We start from the raw sequence: 22,969 nt of genomic DNA, 5'->3' as shown, positions 1-22,969 counted from the left end.
GAGATGTCAGGCCATGCATTAACTCTTCTAGTCTCAGTTTCCCCATTGTTAAAAAAAATATTTGAAAAATTCACTGCCAATGTCAGGATGATAATAATAAATAAAATGTTATTAAATAGTTTCAGACCAAATATATGGCCTTTACAAGGCTTCTTTCTATGCCCGATATAATTTTTTAGAAAGCCAGCATTCCAGGGGATTGGGACCCTGACCTCTGTCCTAATAAGAAAAACAATGACATCAGTTTATTGAGTTGTCTACCATGTGTTACCAAGCATCGTTTTATCCTCACATGATCACGTGATGTAAATAGCATGAATATCTTTTTGCAGATGAGAACACTGGGGTGGCGAGTGGTTACGGAGCATGCCCAGAGTGACACAGCAGTCGTGGTAGTACCAAGATTTGAACCCGGCTGTCTGACTCCAAATCCCACCACATTACGATCCCTGATCAGCACGCCTGGGGCTGGAATGCACATAGCTCTACAACCTTCCACCGGTTTCTTTGCCTCCCTCTCTAAGCCTCCACTACTTCATTTGAAAAATGGAAATAATAGCACCTGCTTCGTAATGCTATTTGTAACGACGAAATGAAATGCTAGATGAACGCATCTAGAAAAGTGCCTGGCACAGAGTGGGCAAGTAAAGCATGTTAGCTGTCATACAAGATAGAAGTCATTGCTGAGCTCCACCACGTCCTACCACCAGCCTGACCACCCTGAGTCTGGGATAGTTGTTCCCCAAAGAAAAGAAAGAGCCAGACTCATCGTTGCTGGGTGGGCAAGAGACTACACTATGAAAAGAAGAGATGAGTTGGTAAGTCCTTCATTACCATCTCTCTTTGCTAAGCTGCAGGCTGACCTTGTCTACTCAGAGACTAATAACCTTGTGTTCAGGCCAGGCTTTCCAGCTGAGGCAATTACACTTCTAATTATATCCTCACTGACCATTTGGCTGGTCAGTGACTCACACTGAAGCCGCATAACCTAAGGGGAGTGGGCTCTTCAGAGAGGTTAAATGCCCATCAAAATGGAATAATTTTTCTCTTAGTTTTTCTTTATGAAGTTCTTCAATTCATACGGGGCCCGGCTAAATCCAAAAGATTCTGGGTGCTGATTCTACACCACAAGGCTGAGCAAATCTGACTCAAACCACATTGTAACAGCAACTCTGGTGATTCGGGAAGTGATTGCTGGGATATGGGTCTGTATCACCACAGGGTCACCCCAGTTTTCTCCAAGACTCCCCAACATACTCCACCAGCCACTCATGGCTGGACTAAAATCTGCCTGTTTTTAGATTCTTTCAGCTGCTGCTATGAATTGGCCCCATGGAGGTACACTGAGTCATGGCCATGCACTAGGCTATACCCTTTAGGCAGGTCGATATTTATTTTATTATTCTATTAAACACTTCCTAGCAAAGACATGAAAGAGATACGGCCAAGATGATAGACAAATAAGGTAGTATTAAAAAAACTAAAAAAACTCAACTTATTTAACAGAACTACCTGTCTCTCCCTCTTTATTTTCACTAACTTGTTTTTACTGTCTGCCCACGATGAATATAGCACAACGTGTGCCCCCAAATTACCTACAGTTCTGCCAATATAGAACTGGGTGATACAGTTAAAAAACAAACAAACAAAAGAGCCCTTCTATGAACCAGCCACCCTGTTAGGTGCTTCTATTTGTTAATTCTATTTTTTCTTGTTAACGACCTTACGAAAGACTCTAATCTGTCCATTGCTTTGCCTATGTCTTCTATTAGCACCACTTGGTAATGCTAGCACCTTCTCCAATCCCTTATTTTAGCACATAGCACAGCACCAGAAACAGATCTCTCTAATCCCTTATTTTTTGAGAGGTTGGTCAAAGGGATGGTTGTGGATATGAGGAACTATCCTTGGAAGAGTGCAAGCTTCCTTTGTCCCTGGGTCAAAGATTGTCATCTGTCAGGAAAAGTAATCCTGTGCCTTTTGGTTCCAGAATTCAAGCCACTGTGCCCTAAAGACCCCAGCTGATTCCTACTACCTACACTTCAGAAAAACATGTTTCTTTTCAGGTTGAAATTGATCAAAAAGACCAGTGTCTGGTCGGTTCCCGATTGTTCTAGAAGTTGAATACTTCTCCCTTGGTCTGTTTGTTTCTTTCTCCTTCCCTTCCTCTTTCCCTTCCTCTATCCTTTTCCCTCTTTCTTTGCCCTTTTTCCCAACTACCTTTGGAGTTGCAATTGCAGGGTAAGCAGCGGTCTCTTTCTCTGTGTCGGTAAAATCCTTCCTTGCACCTCTCACAGTGAATGCCATCAGTGTTGTCATTGCAGTTGAGGCAGCGGATTCCATTTCCTGTCTGCCTGTGAAGTTCCTGATCAAAGATGCATCGCTGGGACTTCCCGTTGCAATCACAGACTGGGGTGGGGTGGGGGGGGGAAGACATCATTAGCAAAAAATGCAGACACGATCCTCCCAGGTGTTTTATTATTAATAATATGAATTATGCATAGGGTACTATATAAATCCCAACTATTTGATGGAGTAAAGTAGGCGAGTGACATGGGCCGGGTGAGGGCTGTGACAGTTCTAGCTTCCCCGAAAGGTAGCAGCGGTTACGCAGGGCTGGTAGGGTGTGGTCTGGGAGAGCATGAATTCCGGGTTACCTACTGTACAATTCCTCAAGAGAAACCAAAAATCTGTGTTTTTATGTGAAAATTCCTGAATTGAATATTTGCAACAAGTTCATTTTTAAAATCCCATGCAACCCCATAAAGTCGATGGCTGGAGAAGACGTAAGGGCTGCCAGCACGTGCATGGTGGCACAGCTGTCCAACAGCTGATGGTGTCATCTGGACAAGACACACAACATCTGCTCTTCCCCTGATGGTCAAGGCTGAGTGAGGAGCTAATACGGCTTTCTGGACCAGTGTCTCCTCCCCTACTCACTGCCTTGCGTGTCCCTCCCAAAGCCAGGTATCAAAGAGAATCATGAAGAATAACCTTTCCCGAGTGTCTAAGGAAGTTTATTCTGTGGATATTCCAGAGACTCATGGAGTGACATCTCCATGTGGGACCTAAACAGCCCATTAGTAACACACGGAATTACTTAGCATTGTACCTGGCACACAGCAGATGCTTAAAAACTGTTTCGGTCACTGTTTAGAAGAGAAAGATGGTAAACTTTGAGGTTAAAAAAAAAAAAGGATCAAATATCAGTTCTGCTATGTTCTCGGGCAAATCACTGGAACTCTCTGAATCCTGACTCTTCTCTTATAAAGGTACATGGCTTTATCTGTCTTCCTGGATTGGTGAGAGGATCCCACTGAGAAAAGAATACCAAGTCCTTCACCTACGCTATTTTATCCCTCACTCACATAGACAGGCATTGCCTCAGAAGTGAAAAAATGCAGCTCTGAAAGGTTAAGTAACTTGACCCAGTGGAGAGTTGGGATTTGAACCTCTCTGATGCCAAATCCGCTTTCTTTCCATTAGGCACACTGTGTCCACTGCCCATGCCCCCCTAGGGAGAGCCTGCTTCTGGAAGTGCCGAGGGCCATGACGTACCCAGCGCACTGATAATAAAGTCAGCAAATGTGCCAACACATACGGGGCCGCTACCCTTTGCAAGCCGTGTCAGGCTCTGAAGGCACAAAGGTGACCACATAAATCTTACCGTGTTTCCCTGAAAATAAGACCTAGCAGGACAGTCAGCTCTAATGCGTCTTTTGGAGCAAAAATTAATATAACACCCGGTATATTATATCATATCATATCATATCATATCATATCATATCATATCATATTATAGACACGGTCTTGTATTATAGTAAAATAAGACCGGGTCTTATATTAACTTTTGCTCCAAAAGACACATTAGAGCTGATTGTCTGGCTAGGTCTTACTTTTGGGGAAACACGGTATGAGCTTTTCTAAGTGACTTCCTTGCAACAGCTCCTAAATCTCTCTCTTGCGATTTGGATGCCATCTAATCTAGAGAAAGTCAATGAACATCAATCCAGAGCCCACTGTATTTCTAGGACTGGACATACGTCAGCTCACAATAACCCTTTCACATGGGTTTTATTTTCCCCTTTTAACAGAAGAAGAAATAAATGCTTGGAAGGAGTGGGTACCTTGCCTGCAGTCACACAGCTACATGGTAAAGACACAATCTCCTCCCAGGTCTGTCCAAACACAAAGCCCTTACCGTTCCAGTTCATCCCTGCTTCTCAAAGATCTGGTTTACCACTGCGTAGTCATTCTTTTTATAAATTCAGCCCCCTCTCCAATCCTTGCTAATCTAGTACGATCTCCTATTTCTCTTTGGAAGCACTGGTTGTTACAAATGATTTTTTTATGGAGTTTCAAATTTGCCTTCTTCCTTGTAATTTTTACCATGTGTTCTTGTTCTTCCCTGGAAAACAACACACACACACAGACACACACACACACACCTTCTCTCCTCTTCATTTATGTATTTATTTATCAGATATTCACTTCAGACATTGTTTTACAAGGCACTGTGTCAACCAAGCCTTTGAATATCTGAACATAGTATAATAGCTATAGCATCTCCCTGCTTAGTGTTCTTCAGGTTAAACTGGAGACCTGTTACCTCCAAGCCTTTCAACCATTTCCTATGTCATGATTTCAAGATTCTTCTTGATGACGCTCCTAGGAGCAAACTCTAATTTTCAACATATTTCTTAAAATGACCAGAATGTATTACAGTATTTCAAGCATGGTTTGAACAGCTCAGCTTACAACAAGGCTAGATATTATAATTCCACGGATGCAGCCTAACATTTCGTTAAACTTACAGCTTATTAAGTTTGCACTCAATTCAAACTCCCAGGGCTTTTTCACAGTACTGGAGCCAAGGCGAATCTTTCCCAATGAATGCTTGTGTAACTGAGTTTTTTGGATCTCAAACAGATGTGCCACACAGCTGTCATCTGCTGTGAAATTTCTGCCGAGTACATCGTTAGGCACGTAGAAGAGCTAAATTCACCAACCAACGACCCTTGTGTAGTTGCTTAGCTGGATTACACAGACAGCTAATGCCCTCTCTGCCCTGGGTAACTTTGTGAAGCAATCTTAAAATAATTACAAACTTTTCACTGTGCCTTTCTCAGTCAGAAAAAATGTTTTGCTGGTAATAGTTAACTTCAGAAGGACAGTACATGATCTATTTATTTAGAGCAATATTTAAAAACAGGCAACCTTGTCATTATGTTTTACCATCTCCTACTCCTTCTGTCCTTTCTTCCTCAAAGCCCTACTCTGAAAGAACTGTGCTCTTCCTCTAAATTCACAGCCTTCCTTGGAGATGCATTATAGTTCCCGCATGGGAGGTCTTCAGCCAGCATCTCCACTCTGGAACTCGCCCAACAGGTTAGAAAGTTATTGCCAGTCTACCCTCTCCTCTCTCAAATGGGTTTCTGTTACAGCTAGGGGTTATGCTGGTGGAGTGAGAGGATCCAGGGGCCTCCTGTCTGCGGAGTGTATTGGCTTCCTGTGTTTGCCTTATGCAAGAATTCCATGAAGACACTAGCTCCAGCCTTGTCTACAGGAGTTTGAAGTTACCAAGCTGCACTCAGCTCAACACTTGGCTGCACTGCACTTAGCTCAATATTGAGTCTTCCAAAGACTCACACCCAGAGGATGAGAGGAGACGGTTTGCCCTTTTGTCCGGAATGTTCTTTTTTGTCACTGATGCATTTGCAACATGGTCTCTCTCAGATCATCTCCCACATTTAGACTAACTTCCCTAAAAACAATTATTACTCATTCTTACTACAGGGGAAAAGAAATAAACAAAAAAAAAATCTTTGTTATTTCAAAATTCCAGCATATTCCTGCAACTGAGCTGAACAAAACGGGCCTCATATAGTCTGTGCCTGGTCTTTTTTATTCTGTGACCAATTTCTGGCCAACCACTACCATGGGCACAGTGGTTGCCAAAGGGCACTGCCAGATGAGGTTAAGGCAACACGGAGCGGGGGGTTCTGCCAAAAGGGCTAAAGTAAGAAGCAGCAGTCACCCCAGCCAATTATAGCCACACAGGAACAACGCCTATTGTAGTCAGCGTTTCCACTTACGTGTTTAAAGAAGACAGAAGTCTGGCAATCTACTGATTTTTAAATGTTGGCCAAAAAAACCTTTTTTTAAATTTATTTTTTAAATGAAGCTGGGCAAATCTTTGCACTTGATTCTGCTCTGCAAACAGGCAGGAAGCACATCTCATGCTTTAGAAAAAGGAAAAAGGAAGCCCTAGTATACGGCACAGTGCCTGGTCCATAGTAGGTATCTAATGCGTTTTTGATGAACAAATGAATGAATGTTTTCTTGAACTTCAGGAAACTCCTAGGTGTGTTTCTACCATTTAAAGGATTCCAGGTGTCCTCGCCTATTCTGGATATGCCTTAGAAACACAAATACCAATATTGAGCAGTCATGGTCTTCCTCGTTCTCTGAGGGGATGTTTTTCTCCACAGAAGCCCAGTCTAGAAAACAGCCTTTCTTGGTAACTTATAATACAATGATTTGATTTAGATTAATAAACCTAAATATAGGCCTGTAATAACGTTTTTAAACAGGAGGAAATTCTAACAATGTTTTTTACTGTACTTTCCTTTCCTTCACGTTTAACCTTGTTCACTCTTATGTCTAGAACTTTTTTTATTTTTATTCTATAATCTACTTACTATTCTGGGCCAGCAGCAAATTTCATGAACGTGTTCCCTAGTTTCCAGGGAGCCTTGACACAAAAGCCAGTGATGGAAGTGTACAGATGGGGGTCTTGAACACGTCCCTTTTATCAATATCCATTCATTCAACAAATACACATTGAGCATCTACTATGTGCCAGGCTGTTCTAGGCACTGGGGATAAAGCAGTAAACAAAACCAAGAGATGGCCCAGCCTTCTTAGCGTTTTCATGGGAGTTAGAGGGAAAGAAAATAAACAAGTAATAGAGAGGGAATATTGGGATAATGATACTTGTTGAGGAGAAATACATAAAGCAGAAAGGAAATAGAAAGTTAGGGGGTGATAAGGTGAGTAAGAAGAAAGGACTGAAAAGTGCCCTGTGCTGGTTTACTGTTTCCTTTCTATTTTGATACAGGTGTGCTCACGACCTTTGCCCATTTATCTATTGGGCACAATGTTTTTGTCATAAATTATCATGAATTATTTACATAACAAATGTATCAAACTATTTGCTTATCCTGTTGCTGCAGGTTTTCTTTTGCCCCTCCTGATAAGGTCCCTTTCTCTACCTTATTGATAGATTTTATTTCACGGATACTTATGCCTTTCTCCCTTCCTTCTCCTGCCCTTCATCAATGACATGCACATTTATTTCGTTTATTTAATAAATATCACTTCACACCTAACAGGGAGGCTGCCCTGAGTGCTTGGGACACGGGGACTTCATAAAGAAGCAAGACTTCAAAAAGGGATTTGCCCATTTTTATCGTGTCCCATAAGATATTTAAAAATATATATTTGCTTAATACATATTGGGCTTTGTCAAACACTCATCACATTATCCACGTGTTCCTCATTTCACCGTGGACAGGGATGGGTCCAGGACTTGGCCTTCAGATATCAATGCATCAGAAAACACAGAAACAAATCAGACTCAAACTCTGAACAGACCTAAAGCCTTATAAGTTCCAGGAATCAAGTTCAATCGTTCACTGAACTCTGTATTGTAGGGGCCAGGTCCCATCCATTACTCTCATGTGACTATTCATTGGTACTCTTTCCAAACTAGGGACCCCTCTTCAAGGTTTTATCCTATCCTCTCTGTCTCCTCACTCCAACACCCTGAAATCATTGTCTTGGTTACAGCTAAAGGAATGAGAGTCGTCTAGTTTACCTCAAGCCTCCATTAGCATATCTAAAACTGAGTCATTTTACTCCGATTTTCATTTCTTCTTTTCATCCTAGTAAAGCTTGGGTGGTAATTGTGTCTGCCTCTGCTGTATGCTGCTTCTTGGGCATTTAGGTATCAATTATAATAATAACTATAATAGCACACCATCACTGACCTGCAAGGTGCTCCTTAGAGAAGCCCGCCAGGCAGCCAGACACAGGCTGATCCGCCCACCACCCTCCACACGCCTCCCCTGCACCCCCACCCCAGACACTGGTCCAAGTTGCTAGAATCCCTCTGCAAACAATGGAGCAAGGTGTGCGGAATCCCTGGGGCTCATTCACACTCCCACCCTCAACTCAAACACACTCTTCCAACAGGTCGGGACAGGATGCACCGGGCCAAAGGCTGTTTCCAAGCTGCATCCTTAGGAGAATGGAAGGAAACCAAAAATATTTCCTCGGGTTGTACTTGGGGCAAGACCTTGGACTAATCACCGTCCAGGACAGCAGTTCACCCAGACCTCATTTTAAATTTCCCATGGGAAACACTTGCAAGCAATTACGAGAATGTTTAACCATTTGGCATTGATCTGATCATTTGTGCATAAGCAAGTCCTCTTCCTATTGCTCTAAACTTAAAAACACGTGCTCTTTTCACCAAGGTGATCTAAATGCCATCTTCATACAATTTATGCAACTATCATGTTGTTAGTGCTCTAACAGTAACACCAAAATTAAAAAGCCAAACGCTTTTCAAAGCCCTGCAGAGTTGGCCCTGCTGACCTCGGCAACTTCATCTCCTGCCTCTTTCCCTCTCTTGTTCCCTGGGCTCCAACACGCAGACCTTCCAATGTATCTGGGGTGCACCAAGCTCTTCCCCACCCCCGGGGCCCTTAGGCTTGTTATTTCCTTTGCCTGGGGCCCTGCGGGCTCCACCTTCCCTAAATCCACACGGCAACCAGAGTGATCTTTTTAAGAGCATATATCAGGTTGTATACGGTTCCTGCTGATAACCCTTCAAGAGCTTTTCCCTCCTCTGAGCGTCCACAGGACTTCATCTCTCCCCTCTCCTGGCATTTATCACTTTCTATCCTGTGTCATCATTATTTGTGTACATGACTTACTTCCTCTATGGCATTTCATATATTTACATCCCCACAGGACCTTGGGACAGTGATTGTGGATGGATGGATGGGAAAATGGATGGATGGATGGAGGGAGGGAGGTTAGGAGAGAAGGAAGGAGAGAAGAAGGAAGTCTGACGCTAAAAAATGCCAATCAAGAACCTGAACATACAGAAATCTCCCAGGGACCCAACATGAAATTTTATCAACACAATATACAAAGTTTTCATTGTCTACATATATGTTTCAACCAAAAAACATCCATGGTGGGATGGGAACAGAAAGAATTGTAAGAGGAACATGGTACTTTGAGTTAGAGGGAGCATCTGAGCATTTTTTTCAGGTTGCTGCTCACGTCAGATGAACTATTTCCGCGCAGGCCTGCCCGCCCATCTGGGATCTGTGAGCCTGGAGCTGCGAAGTCGGTCTGCCTGCCATCTCAGTGCCTGGACAGGTAGTGTACTTGGCTGCTGTGTGGGACGATCTCAGGAGCTAGGAATTTGAGTTTCATGTTTGAACCTGACAGTGTGTGCTGCTATTACGTAGAGCTTTGCTGTTCTCACTTCCATTTCAGCTGCCTAGCACACTAATACCGATTCACTTAAACAGCAGCAAGTTTATAGAATAAGCTACCCGTAATCCCCTGTGGATGAGTCCAAGCGTAAACCATTTGGAGATAGCACTCAGATCTCTTCCTTATTTAGAAGGAAGGTGTGTGCCCTGGCTTCCTTTCTAGCATTTTGTGCCCTCATTCCCTTTCTGAGACATTGCATCCTTTTCTCTCTCTGCTTTTTGCAACTCTCTTCCCTCGGATACCGTGATATCATACTGTCAGGTATCTTCTTGGCTTCTGACCTTGCCCCCCAGCCCCACCCAAGTCTCTCTCTTTACCCCAACGCTAAATGCTGGTGTTCTTGAGGCTCAGTCCTGAACCTCCGTGACTTATTCTACAACTCTCTCATCCAAGGGCTTCAATAACCACGATAAGTGTTGACGAGCCAAAATTCTTTGCTGGCCCAGACTTCATTCTCAACTTGAGATCCGTGCCCAGCCAACCACTTGACATTTCCAACTCGTTGTCTCCGAAGTTCTTTATACAAAACATATTTAAAACCAAACGCATGACTGTCATTCTTTCAAATCAGAAAGCTGGAAGTTATCGATTCTCCATCATTCTCACCTGCCCATATTCTCTTCAACACCACATTTTATTGATTTGACCCCCTAAATAGCTCAAGTCCATCCAAGTCTATCTTTACTGTGCCCACTCTAAACCAAACCTCAATGACACCTTGCCTGCAATATCTTCCTAACTGAATTCCCCGCAACTTCTCTTACCTCCCTCCACTCAGTAGTCAGAAAACCTGACCAAAATACAAATTTTACCAATACCTCTCTGCTTAGAACTCTCTGGTGCCTTTCCTTTCCTTCTAGGATAAAGACCAGAATTTCTTAACATTGCCTATAAACACACCCATGGTCTGATCCTATCTACTTTCCACCCCAGTTTCATATAACACTCCCCACTGGAACAACTTTACCTCTCTCCCATTCATTTCACTTACACTTCTTTTTTTCTTTACTGCCTCTGCTATTTTATGTTCTTGCTTTGTAAAGGAGAAGCATCACGGCAGGAAGAGGTAAGCTGGAGCTAGCAATTCTAATCACCTTCCTCTAGTTCGTTTGTTCAAAGAAGTTACACTGAAAATTAAATTTTTATTTATCTTATTGGATCTCATTCCCTTTCTCTGAGTCAAAGAACTGGCCTCATGTAAACTGACAACCCTTTTATGCTCAAAGAGCATTCGTCACCTCCATGTAAATAGCTAGACTGAAAATGGTGAATAAAATTACAGTTGAGAATAGTATATTCCCTTAAAAAAAATAAAAACCTGGCAAATGCTTTTTTCCCAAACACAAGCAGCTATTGAAATTGGCCTTTAAATAGCAATCTATTCTAATGTATTGTAAATTAGTTTTAGAAATACTCTAGTTGCACATTACTTATGAGGTCTAAGGCAAGATACCCCTGACATCTGTCAGTTTGGTATTAAAAGCACTGGAAGCTATCACCTCATTTGCGAAAATCAAAGCCTCCATACCGGGGTGATCACTGCGTAAGTTATATAATGTCTAATCACCTTGTTGCATACCTGAAACTAATATAATATTGCTTGCAAACTGTAATTGAAATTTTCTAAGTAAATAAATTAAAATTTCAAAAAATCAAAGTCTCCAAATCTGAGATACTCCAGATGACAAGATGAGTATTTTTATTATATTCCACTTACCTGTGATGATGACAATTCTCATAAATATTTTCTAGTTTTGAAACCTCCTACGTGAGATTTTTCCCAGCTTTAATATGCTTCTCAGCTTGGGTGAACACTTTAAAACAAAATCTGAACATATCACTGTTGAAACTGATCTTGAATTTTATGGTTTAATGTGTGAACGTCTGCTTCCAGCTTCATCTTTTTAACGTATGTCACAATATGTCTTCTAACTAGAATTAAGAAAACTGAAATGGCACTCCCCTCACTAAGAATCTTTCAACTGAATTCAGTTTTCTCCCCCACAGTTTTCATCCCCATTTGTTTCCCAAGACATGTAAATGCCCAAGCCACGTAAGTAATGCTGCAACGTGAAGTGCTCAGAGCAGCGGGACATACAGAGGTCGGTGTTCTAATTCCACCGGCCATTTTGAATGATAAAATATGCGCAAGTCGTTTCAACTCTAAATAGTCTAAAGTTATCAAGAGCCAGTGAAACTGAGATCCCCACATTTTCCTTTTGAAAGAGTCTGGCTTCACAGGAGTCACCTATTTTCCCTCAGTTTACAGCACATTTTATTATAACCTAGACTTAGAAAAGGCACATGTGGACTTAGGCAATTCAATCTAGTGAGGACGACACTGGGAGACCCCACCTGGAGATGTCTTCCCCTAACTCCCCACCAGGGCCCAGGCAGCCAGTGAGGACAGGAAAAGAAAATCCCAGTGAACAAGGAGGTTGGGGACGCCAATTTTTGTCTGACTAGCAAAGAATCTGAGGGCCCAAGAGGAGGCTGAGGGCTCAGTCTGAATGAATTCAAAGGTGAAAGGGAAGAGAATTATAGGACAAAAGAGATACAGAAGGGACTCCCTTGCTCTGGCACCTGGCACTTGTAAGGGCTCTGCTCCAAGACAGCTGGTGTCAGCGGCAGTGTGGAGACTCACCAGTGCTCATGGTAACGATTCTATATGACAGTATTACCCACATGTAACCCCACACCCTTCTGACCAAGGAAACAGTGCTCTCTATATTTCTATGAGATCATCTATAAAGAAAAACGTTCCAACACAGAAGGCACATTTGACTGTTACTCAAAGAGCCCAGTGTTCATGGGCCATTTCCTACATGGTCCAGCAAAAGGTATCATATGCCCGTTTAAGAAGCAGCTGAAGTAAAGAAAATTAGAGAGTCTAGGACAGCTAGAGGTGACATCAAAATGAGAACCAAAAGGACAGAAATCATGTATGAGGCATCTGAATTTTTAAAAAGGAAATTCTGATTTGTACTGAAATGCTTTTCGGAGTATACATGACATGTGGTTTTTCAACCATTTCCATTTGTGTTTTGTTGGCTCCTTAAAAAGAAAGTTACCTATTACCTAATAATTCTCCCTCTTTAAACCTCTTATGAACACTGTATTTTTGTACAAGGAGATTAGCCATGATATTTTGCCATCGCCATATCCTTTCACGAAGATACACATATTTAGGCATGTGCATGCTGACTCTGCACCATTGCGATGAGAAATGATCTTTAGAACAATAGGAATCCCCTTTTACCAAATGCAAAATTTGAAACAGCAGTCAATATGCGTAAAGCTTCCAAGGTCAATGTTCTGACTGAAACAGAGCCCATCCTGAAAGCCTCACACTAATACCAGTGGTGTCTACCAGGGAGAGAAAAATAACCTCTGGACACACATATGCCTCTATAGATTCAAACGTCAGCAGTCACTGAAGAACAATGACTGACTGGTAAACCTGAAAGGCTTATCCCTCAACTGTCTTTTTTTTTTTTTTTTTTTTAACTGAGCCATTTGGTCAATTCCCAGCTACATGAAAATCTGACAATAGAGTCGAACCAAGAAAAGGAAAAAAGAGCGAGAGAGAGAGAGAGAGAGAGAGAGAGAGAGAGAGAGAGAGAGAGACAACTTGGTCATTTGAAATCGGTTCTCTTGTCAGTGCTCCACAAAGTAGAGTTTGCGCTTCTTTTGAACCTGTTGTTCTCACATTTTTGAAGGAGCAGCCACTATATTGGCTCACATACACAACTAGAGACTTGTGAATGGACCAAACACAGATGTCCCGACTAGAGACATAAGGGACGCTCTTAACAATAGGTCGAGATTCCATCAAGTCTGACGATTAATTGAAATGGAAATTCTTAGTAAGAATGAGAAGTAAGCCAAGGAGGTAGCTTGCTAAAGTACCATACACTAGCCACTGAAATCTGGTCCTGCTACTAACTGCATGGGTCTTGTCAAGGCAATTGCTTTTCTGTGCCTCCATATTCCCACTTATATATGAGGATGACACGTGCTGGAACCCAGCTCTGCTATAATCAGCTGTGAGAATCTGTAGTTACTTTACCTCTCCGTGTGTCATTTTCCTCATCTATAAAATGAGAGGCTCTTGTAGAGAACCCCCAAGGTCCATTCTCCTTTAATTCTACGATGCTGTCATAAGCCAAGAATGTGGTGAAATGTGCAAACCTTTTCATAAGAAATGCCCCACACAAATGCAGCTGAAGATTTGTATAATTTCTCCCATGTTTAAGTTAGTGTGGGAAATGATTTGGCTGCAATTTAACTTTTTTAGAATGTGACGATCTATAGTCACACAATAAATAAAAATAAAATCTGGGGAAAAAAAGTTGGAATTCTGTAAGAATTCTCCATCTTTCCTCTGATACAGCAGAAAGGGAGGACTCAAGCCCTTGCACTGACTGGTGTCAGAGGAAGAACCATTCTTTTCTTCTTGCATAATTGTAACGTAAGGAGCCCATGTTTGTTGGGGAGAGCACATACACAGACATACAGTCACCCCCAGACACAGAAAGACTTAGCTTTTCGCTTTGGATAGAATTCAAATATTACATCATGTACCTAGAGGTTATATTAGAACACAGCTCAGTCGTGATTCAGTAATCTACCAGGTCTAATTTGTGACTAAATTAGAATATTCCAGAATCTGTGAGGCTCCTGTTTCAATACTGGCCTGTAATAGACGATTCAAGTCTCATCCTTACCAATTTCTCTAGGGAATGGAAAAAAACAACAACAAACATGTCAATACCATTGAGCCACTAAGAATTTAAATGGGAAAAATATTCTCAGGATTGACACCTTAATTTCACGCTCCTGACTTTCCCATGAACACTGATCACAAATCAACATTCTTCCTCACCTCCTTGCACTAGCAGAGCTAAACCGTGGCTGGCAACCCTCAGTTCAGGACATCCAGAATTTAAGCCGACATAGAAATTTCCAGCTTACACTCTAACCCAACTCAATACTCCTGGTTATTGTACACACTTGAATATAAGGTAAAGGTTTTTATTTTTCAATTTCTTTTTCTCTCAGGGGAAAAAACAAGGTCCCATTTAAGTCTTTTCAAAAATCTCTTGGGGGCGGCCAGTTAGCTCAGTCGGTTAGAGTGCGGTGCTCTTAACAACAGGTTGCCAGTTCGATCCCGACATGGGCCACTGTGAGCTGCGCCCTCCACAACTAGATTGAAACAACTACTTGACTTGGAGCTGATGGGTCCTGGAAAAACACACTTAAAATAAATAAAAAGTTAAAAAAAAAATCTCTTATATCATAGGGCACTTTCTCAAATACTTTATTTTAATAGTAAAGTATTGTTTGGGGAAGACACATGAACCTGAAATGACCTTAATCAATGTTTTGGATACCTATCAGTAAGAAAGAGGCCCAGGTATCGAACACAATTCTCATAATTTTTCATTATCTCACAATTGCCAGTTGTGAAAGTTATAAATAAGCCTTTTAAGATTATTATGTTGTGAAGCTCCCAATGTGTGCTTAAGGATGATTTTTAAATGTTTTGAAAATGGTGTACTTTCCAGTGACAGCATCAAAAACAGACTTAAATAGAGCTGTATCTCAAGCCACCTAGTTCAAAGAGAAGAAGAAACTGTATTAAAGTGGCTATAGAAATGCTACAGATGCATGGGAAGAATCGAATATAATTACTTCATGAAATGTAAATGAATTAACCAATAATTCTAAGTTATTATTTTATAAATTATGTGACTTGAAATGTTTGTGTAACTAATTTACTAAATTGAACATAAAGAGACATGTGACCACTGCATCTATATTGCTAAATGTTTTCATAATCAAGTTGGCCAAAACCCCCCTTTTTTTAGTGAGTGGGGGTGCAGATCTTCCCACTGAGAAGTGAGAGACGACCTTCTGTGGGGTCATCTTATATCTGGGCATATTCCAAAGAGCAGCACATTTGTTGACTCTGTATGTGATAAGGTCTGGTGGTTGGCAAGAGGCCAGGAGAAGAAATGATATGAAATCCAAAGTTGAAATTCCAATCTGCTTTGGGTTCCTTCTCAGGTATTCTACTTGTTTTATCGGGTAAAACTTAGGGTTCACTTCTGCCTGAGGAAAAGGGCTCCTCATCACCTTTCTTGAGCTAATTCAAGGAGCCTTCAAAAATGTTACCCTTTGAAACTCAGAAGGCAGCATCCTGGCTTTCAGTACCAGCAGGACAGCTAATGAGATAACTATAACGTTGCACACATAGGGAGTGCTTACCAGGCACTGTGCAAAGTGCTTTACATGTAGCGATCGCAACCAGTTATTATCCTCATCTTAGAGTTGAGGAAACTAAATCACAGCCCCAGTAGCTTGCCTAAAGCCCACAACTGGTAAATGGAGGAGCCAGGATTTGAACCTGCACAGTATTACTCCAGAGCCTGCTCTCTTATGCATGAGGCTAAGCCACTTGAACAATTTAAGTAAGACGCTATGAGAGAATATAAACCTTTCCAGAGGTCCTTTCCACTGTCGATAGCACCTGTTTTCCAGCACCAGACCATGGGAGAAACCACATTAGTGATCTATAATAATCTTGGATTCTGAGCTCACCATTCTAGAACAATTGCTTCAAAACCTACCTGATGGCTGAATCCAACAGTGGTGTCACGTTTTAGTCCTCAACTTTGTATATTTATATTTTATAGGTGAATACCATTGATCACTCCTACATTGTTGAAACTCTGGTTAACTCTTTGGCTAACAAACACCCCTCTGTCTTCTCTCTCCTCTGTCCTCGATGCTCATATTTCCTGATTCCCTTCATTGTTCCTCTATCTCCTTGTTAAGTGCTGAGGTTTCTTTCACCTCTATGTCCCAGGAAGTCTCCTCTAGTGTCAAAGCTTTGCTTTCCACCTTTGGGCTCCTAACTTTATATTTCAAACTTTTCTTCTAAACTTCAAAATCAGGGTTCCAGTTGTTCACTGGGACGGTGGGACACCTTCCTTCTCATCTCAAATTCAACAGGTCCCCACAGGCACTTACTCCCTCTTCTTCACTGCTCAACCTTGCTCCCAAGTCGGATCATTCTTCTAGCGTCCTCATTTCCTTTAATGGCATCACTGTCGAACCATTCACACAACCGGAAGCCTTGGACTCATGTTGGAGTCATCCCTAGTTCTCATTATTTTCCCTTACTTGTATTCCTAACACACACACACTCATTGGATCACCAAACCCTTTCGATTTTACCTTCTAAATGTCTCTATAACTTGGTTCCTCTTTGCTATTTCCACCACCATGATGAAAGCTTTCATCCTCTCCCATTTGGATTATTGCAATGGCTGCTTATTGGCCTCTCCCAGCTCAAGTTCATCTTCTAAGCCCTGGAGTGAGTGATTCCTTCAAAAACATGAATCGGACCACGCACCCCTGCTTATAAACCATCTGTAATTCTTCTGTGCCAACAGGGCTCTATCCTAACTGCACAGCCTGGCCTGTACGGCTCTTCACCACCAGATTCTTGGCTACACTGCTATCTTCTCTAGCCCCTTCTCCAGTCATACCTCCCCATGTGAACTACGGTCTAGACCATTGGACCTACAGGCCACATTCTCTCACACCAGCTGTGAGCTCCTGAAGGGGAGCTCTTATCTTCCTTACTCATCTCCGGTCATCTGAGTTCACGATGCCCGTGCTGTCGGCTTCAGACTTTGTAAAGAAGTAGTGCTAGGCATCTTAAGGCATTTCTACAATCAGCACTCATCCTTTCAACAGCTCTCCAAGATGACACAGTACTATTGCCTCCATTCAACAGGTGAAGAAGCAGACTTCGAGCAACTGAGGAGCCTGAAAGCTTTCTTATAAGGAACTAGTAAGTGAATGAGGCAAAATTTGAAGCCAGGTCAGACTGACTCTAAAACCTGTGCTTTAGCTGAGACCAACCCTGAACATCTCACTGCTTACATCTAACACCATAATTTTGCCTGCAAGGAAACCACCAAGAAGCGACATCATTGTTTTAGACTCTCATGTGTATAACCCACAAGACACACATATGTGGGTCACTTTGAAAGGTGGTTAAGTACCATATTTTCAGTCCAACTTCCAGCACCCCTTGAATGGAAAAGCGGGTGTGCTCTATCTACCCTGACACCAAACTTTTCACACTTTTATTGAACCCCAAACTGCAGCTCTTTGAGAAGGAGCTTAATGTGTTAAAGTGGTCCATCTCCAAGGAAGCGGTGTGTCTGGAAATGGGCCTGAACACAGTTTCTGACTTAATGGTCTAGATGGAATGCTCAGAACTGGGCCTCCATGAGAAGAAGTGAGAGTCTGAGTTTATTAAACAATTGATAACATCGTACATATTTACTTCTGTTAAATAATGCTAACACACACACACACCCTCAATGATAGCCAAGGGGGAAATTGCTTCAGTAATTACCCAATATGTAAAACATATGTACCTTGTTCCCCTATTACTTTTGTAATGTGACCCCAAAAGTTGCAGCCTAAGAACCCCCAAATCAAGTTCCATGCTTGTTGCTGCCCACACTGTGGCTTTGCACAAATCTATTTCCATTTTTTCATTTTCCAAGCCAAGGGATTCTACTAGTTGATCTGTAAGCAGTCCCTTTGAATTCTACTATTCAGAGACTATCCTTACTTTTAGGATGTATTTCACTCGGTTAAGACTATCCTAACTCTAAGGGAACCTAACCTACATGATCATTTTGGTGAAAAGTTTTTAAAATGGTAGTCATGATGGTGTGCTGACAGTTAATTCTGAGACTATTTTAAAAACAAAAAAGGACTGTATCAATGCATTCGAACACATGCTAAAATACTCATGTCATTCAAATACAATCCAGGCCAGCAGTACCCAGACTGCACGGTCATCAATGGACTATCTAAGATGACCCCATGTGTACGTGTATCTGTCTTTAAATTGTGGACATGTACACAATGCACATGCGTGAAAATGGATCTCGAACGTATTGAAATGATTATTTCAAATGCCATCATGTGCAAGGAAGCAATATAAACCTGAGATTTCAGGGTAATTATACAGGCAAGCATCATCGGTAAAACGAAGTGACAAGGAAAACACCCGTTATGTGTTGTCCTGGCTGACACATGCCTACAGTAAACAGTTGCTAGGCTCTCAGAAAGTTTTGTTTACATCAGCTGATCTTCTCATCACATAACAGTCACTGGGTGCCCTAGCTAAGATCAAATGATCTCTGACATACATTCCCCATACATGTCTGCTGAATGAATACCATGTGAAAATACTACAAAAAGTCACGTTATATAAAATAAAGCATGGTTAAGACTGTGAAGGCTGATTCTCCACTCCAAAGACGAAATGGAATTCCAGAAGGATTTTTGAAGAGGTTCATTTTCAATCTTGGTGGTGTTCACAAGCACAGAAAACATTCCCACCAAAATCCCAGCAATCAAAACACACAATGGGAAAAGCATTTATACACCGACGTATTACTGATCCAACAGGGGCCCCTGGGTCAAAAACAGCAGTCAAGAAACATTGTTCAAGTAAGGCAAACCCTGGTTTGGCACACCTATTGGCTTTGCATTTTTAAAGCAGACAGCTTTTTCTAGTCATATTCGTCTTACTAAAACCTCATCTCTTGAAAAGCCCCAGATGGGGGAGAGGAAGAGGGTGCTCTAAAGAGATTTTGGACAAAGTGAGTATCCTTGGAGGTGTGTTCAGCCATCACGGTCTGCACAGAAAGGCCAGTTCACAGCCCCGGGCTGTGACGTTTTCTCCTGGAAGCCAACTCACCTTCTCCCCTGGAGGTGGCCCGGGCAGCAGGCAGGAGCAGCGAGAAGCAGAAGCAGCAGCTCAGCCAGAGCGTAGGCATGGCCGGGCGGGGCCGCCGGGCTGGGCGGCAGGCGCACCGTCCGCTGCTGCAGGGGTCGTGGCCGGGCACCTGGCAGCTGGTGGTTCTCACTCTGCACTCCGCTGTGCCTTCCTTTTCCTCGATCAGGTGGTTTTATCGACTCTTCTACCTGACTCAGTCCTGACAGGAAGAGAGCCTGTGTTTCAGGGTGTGACTCACCTGTGAATAAGGAGGACCCAGCCCTCAGGAGGCAGACAAACAGCACACACCGAGCTGTAAAGGCGCTCACCCCAGCCCCGGGCTCCCCCCTCGCGAACACCTGGCCCCGGCCAAGGGTGTGGTGTAGAGGCTGCCTGCAGCCCAGGAAGCCTGGAGGAATGTGCCAGACCCCACAGAGCCCTCCTTCTCTCCAGGGGTGGTCCAGGGCAGAATTCACACAGGTAGCTAGCAGCCTGCCCCTTCCTCAAACTGGGAGGCCCAGCCCCAAGTGCGCAAACTCAGAAATAAGTCGGCAGCCCTGATCAGCTCTGGTCTAAAAGATATCAAGGAAAACAGGTCAGTCCGAGAGTGATCACAGGGTCCAATTTTTCCTCCTGCCTAGGCTCAACCTCTCTCTGAAACACAGCAGCCCTATCCCAGCCCACCTACTCTGCTGACACCTAATTCCTTCCCTCACCATCACCAGGCTGGACCAAGGGTTCCTCTCCTCAGTCCCCATAACTTCCTGATGTCCTGGTCTATTAACTCCCCGTGGATCGGTGGGCATCCCTAGCTGAGCTTCCGCTGAGCTCCTGGATGGCTCAGTTGGTTGGAGTGCGTCCTCTCAACCACAAGGTTGCCAGTTCGACTCCCGCAAGGGATGGTGGGCTGCGCCCCCTGCAACTAGCAATGGCAACTGGACCTGGAGCTGAGCTGCGCCCTCCACAACTAAGACTGAAAAGACAACAACTTGACTTGGAAAAAAGTCCTGGAAGTACACACTGTTCCCCAATAAAGTCCTGTTCTCCTTCCCCAATTAAAAAAAAAAAAAATTAAAAAAACAACAACAAGCTACAGAATGTTAAGGCTAGATATCACTCTGCATTCTTAACAGCTGGTACAGCATCTAGCTCATAGTTGCTGCAAAATAAATGTTCTGTTGAATTAAGTAAGAAAAAGGATTCACACTTCCTAGCCCGTTTACATCTCAGAGCATATTTCTCCTGCCATTCTCTACGGGTCCATTAGAAAATGTTTGCTGACACCAACTGCTGAGTATCATCCAAGTCCATTGCACTAGGTGAGCTGAGTGATATCTAGAAAACTACAAATCTTGGTGTATGCTACATTGTTCCTTTTCCCTCCAGAGGCTGGTGGCAGTAATTCAGAGAGGTGGCTGTCAAGAAGTCGTTGGCTCCTGCTAGAGATTTAAAAGTACCAGAGGTGTATAGATACACAGCATATGTACACAATCTGTCCAAAACAACCACCCTTATTTCTCATGATCAGGGCCTGTACAGAGCCCCAATAAATGGTTGTTACTGACTAAATGAATGTGTGCTCTCTAGATAATTCTATAGATGAGAGCAACACACGGCAACAAACGATATAAGACCGTACATGATTGTCAAAGGGTGCAAGGGCTTTAGTTTATACTCGTAATCAAGGCCAGTGTGGGCCGATTAAGATGGCAAGGGATGGCTTTGTACAGACCGTGAGCTTAAACTAGATGTCCAAGAATTACTGGGATGTGAATACAGCACCACAGGGGCAAGGCAGGTTTCTACAACTCACTAATACCTACTCTAAAATCTCCAGCAACAAAACATGAGGAATAGAAAGGAAACTCCAATTTTCTCATCCCCAGCTCGGTTCTCTTCTACTCTGTTCAGGATTCAAACAAATAACAAAGATTCTTCTCTCTCAAAATTCAACAGTGTCCAGTTACTGCGAACGTTTCAGTTCGCAGAGACCAGGTGTTTAGAATTTTTCCTCCTAGTAGCTGGTGTGTTATAGAGGCTGAACTCATGTCCCTGGGTCCCCTGCCCCTTGCACTTCTACCTGTCAGAGTTGTGCAAACACAGTCCTGCAGGATCAAAGACCAGAGCCCTACAAACAAACCTTGAAGGTAAATTTCATAGAGATTCCTACAGCTTATTATATCTCAAAAGACGGAACACATATTTCCATCTACCACCATTTTTTGGATAATGATAGTGAGAGCTAACACACATATAGTACCTGTTATTTGTCATTGCTGTTGTGAATCCTTTATAGGTGATAACCCCTCAGTCTTCAAAACAACACTATGAAATAGGTGTACTATTAATCTCCCCATTTTACAGATGAGAAAACAGAGGCAGGGAACGATCGAGTAACAGGTTCAAAGTGACACTGCTAGTAAGCGGCGAAACCAAAATTCAAAACCAGGCAATTTAGTTCCAGACTCCATAAACTCTTTGTTAGGCCAGATTAAAAAGCACCATAAAAAAGACAAATTCACAACACTGAATGAATCCAATGCAGTCAATGGTATTGTGTCAACATCCATTACAGCCCAACCAGATTGTGGACTCTGGGTCCACATCAATAAAGCCAATTCACAATGGATTCTGAACCAAGATTTCTGATTTTCCTAACATGTTAAATCCCCAGAGGTCACCCGGACCTGGGCTAGAAAACAGGTAGCAGGCTTATGGCCACGAGGCTAACCCCTTTCACCTGTGAGAATTTTTCTCTAGTGCATTGCTGGGGTGAAGAGTATTCTCATCGTCAACAAGCAAGGCTCTAGAGCAGATTCCCAGGGCCAAATCCTGGCTTCACCCGTCTCCAAGGCAGGTTACTTAGTTGTCTCAGAGCCTCAGTTTCTTCATCTGCAAAATGGGGATAATGATAGGACACTCCACTGGTAGGGTTTTGGGGAAAATTAAATGAGTTAATGATCTATCTAGTGCTCAGAGCAGCACCAGGCATATACTATGTGTTACACAAGTAAGTTACAGTTATTATTGTTATGGTTGTTGCTGCTTTTCTCACTACACACCATGTTTTTCCTTGTCACAGTTACTACTCATATCTTATGAGAAAGATGGACGTTGTTTGCTTTAACCTTTCTACTAATTGATCATTCAATCACAATTTTAAATGTCTGTGGAACTCTTGGTCTAATCCAGATTCATGTCCAGACTAACAGCATTTACTTAGCAGCTGTTAATTAATTTGTATTTTTGCTGCCTATCTGGAAATTTCCTTCACATTCAGATTCGTCTGCTGCATGGTTCAAAAATTGTGCATTTAGAATTTCATCTTAAATGAGACAGGGGAATCTTATACTTCGGGGAAAATGTAAAGAAAAGATGGGTTTGAATATATTCTTATGCAATTAGTACAATACGTGCAATTTGGTTTTAAGCAATTAATACATGCGTTTCAAAAAGGCAAAAAAATCTATTTGCTTTTCCATATGACTCAAATACCTCGTCCTTCAAATCAATAAAAATCAACTTGATGTATACATAGACATGATTGAGATGGTAAATTTTTGTATTATGTGTATT

General features: G+C 42.4%; 1 protein-coding gene across 1 annotated transcript in view; it reads right to left on the bottom strand.

Moving 5' to 3' along the window:
- The window catches only part of LAMC2 (laminin subunit gamma 2), a 53,501-nt gene extending 33,139 nt beyond the window's left edge, over positions 1-20,362 (bottom strand). The window contains exons 1-3 of the mRNA XM_074322075.1: positions 20,110-20,362; positions 19,376-19,613; positions 2,221-2,409 (exon numbers count right to left, since the gene is read on the bottom strand). Coding sequence (XP_074178176.1) covers positions 2,221-2,409; positions 19,376-19,454 — 268 coding nt within the window. The 5' untranslated portion in view covers positions 19,455-19,613; positions 20,110-20,362. The remainder of the gene's footprint in view (positions 1-2,220; positions 2,410-19,375; positions 19,614-20,109) is intronic.
- Positions 20,363-22,969: the final 2,607 nt, after the last annotated feature.

This window comes from Rhinolophus sinicus, linkage group LG17, assembly GCF_036562045.2.
Source record: "Rhinolophus sinicus isolate RSC01 linkage group LG17, ASM3656204v1, whole genome shotgun sequence".
Lineage (NCBI taxonomy): Eukaryota > Metazoa > Chordata > Mammalia > Chiroptera > Rhinolophidae > Rhinolophus > Rhinolophus sinicus.
Note: the sequence above shows the minus strand (reverse complement) of the source record. Positions and strands in the feature narration are given on the sequence as shown.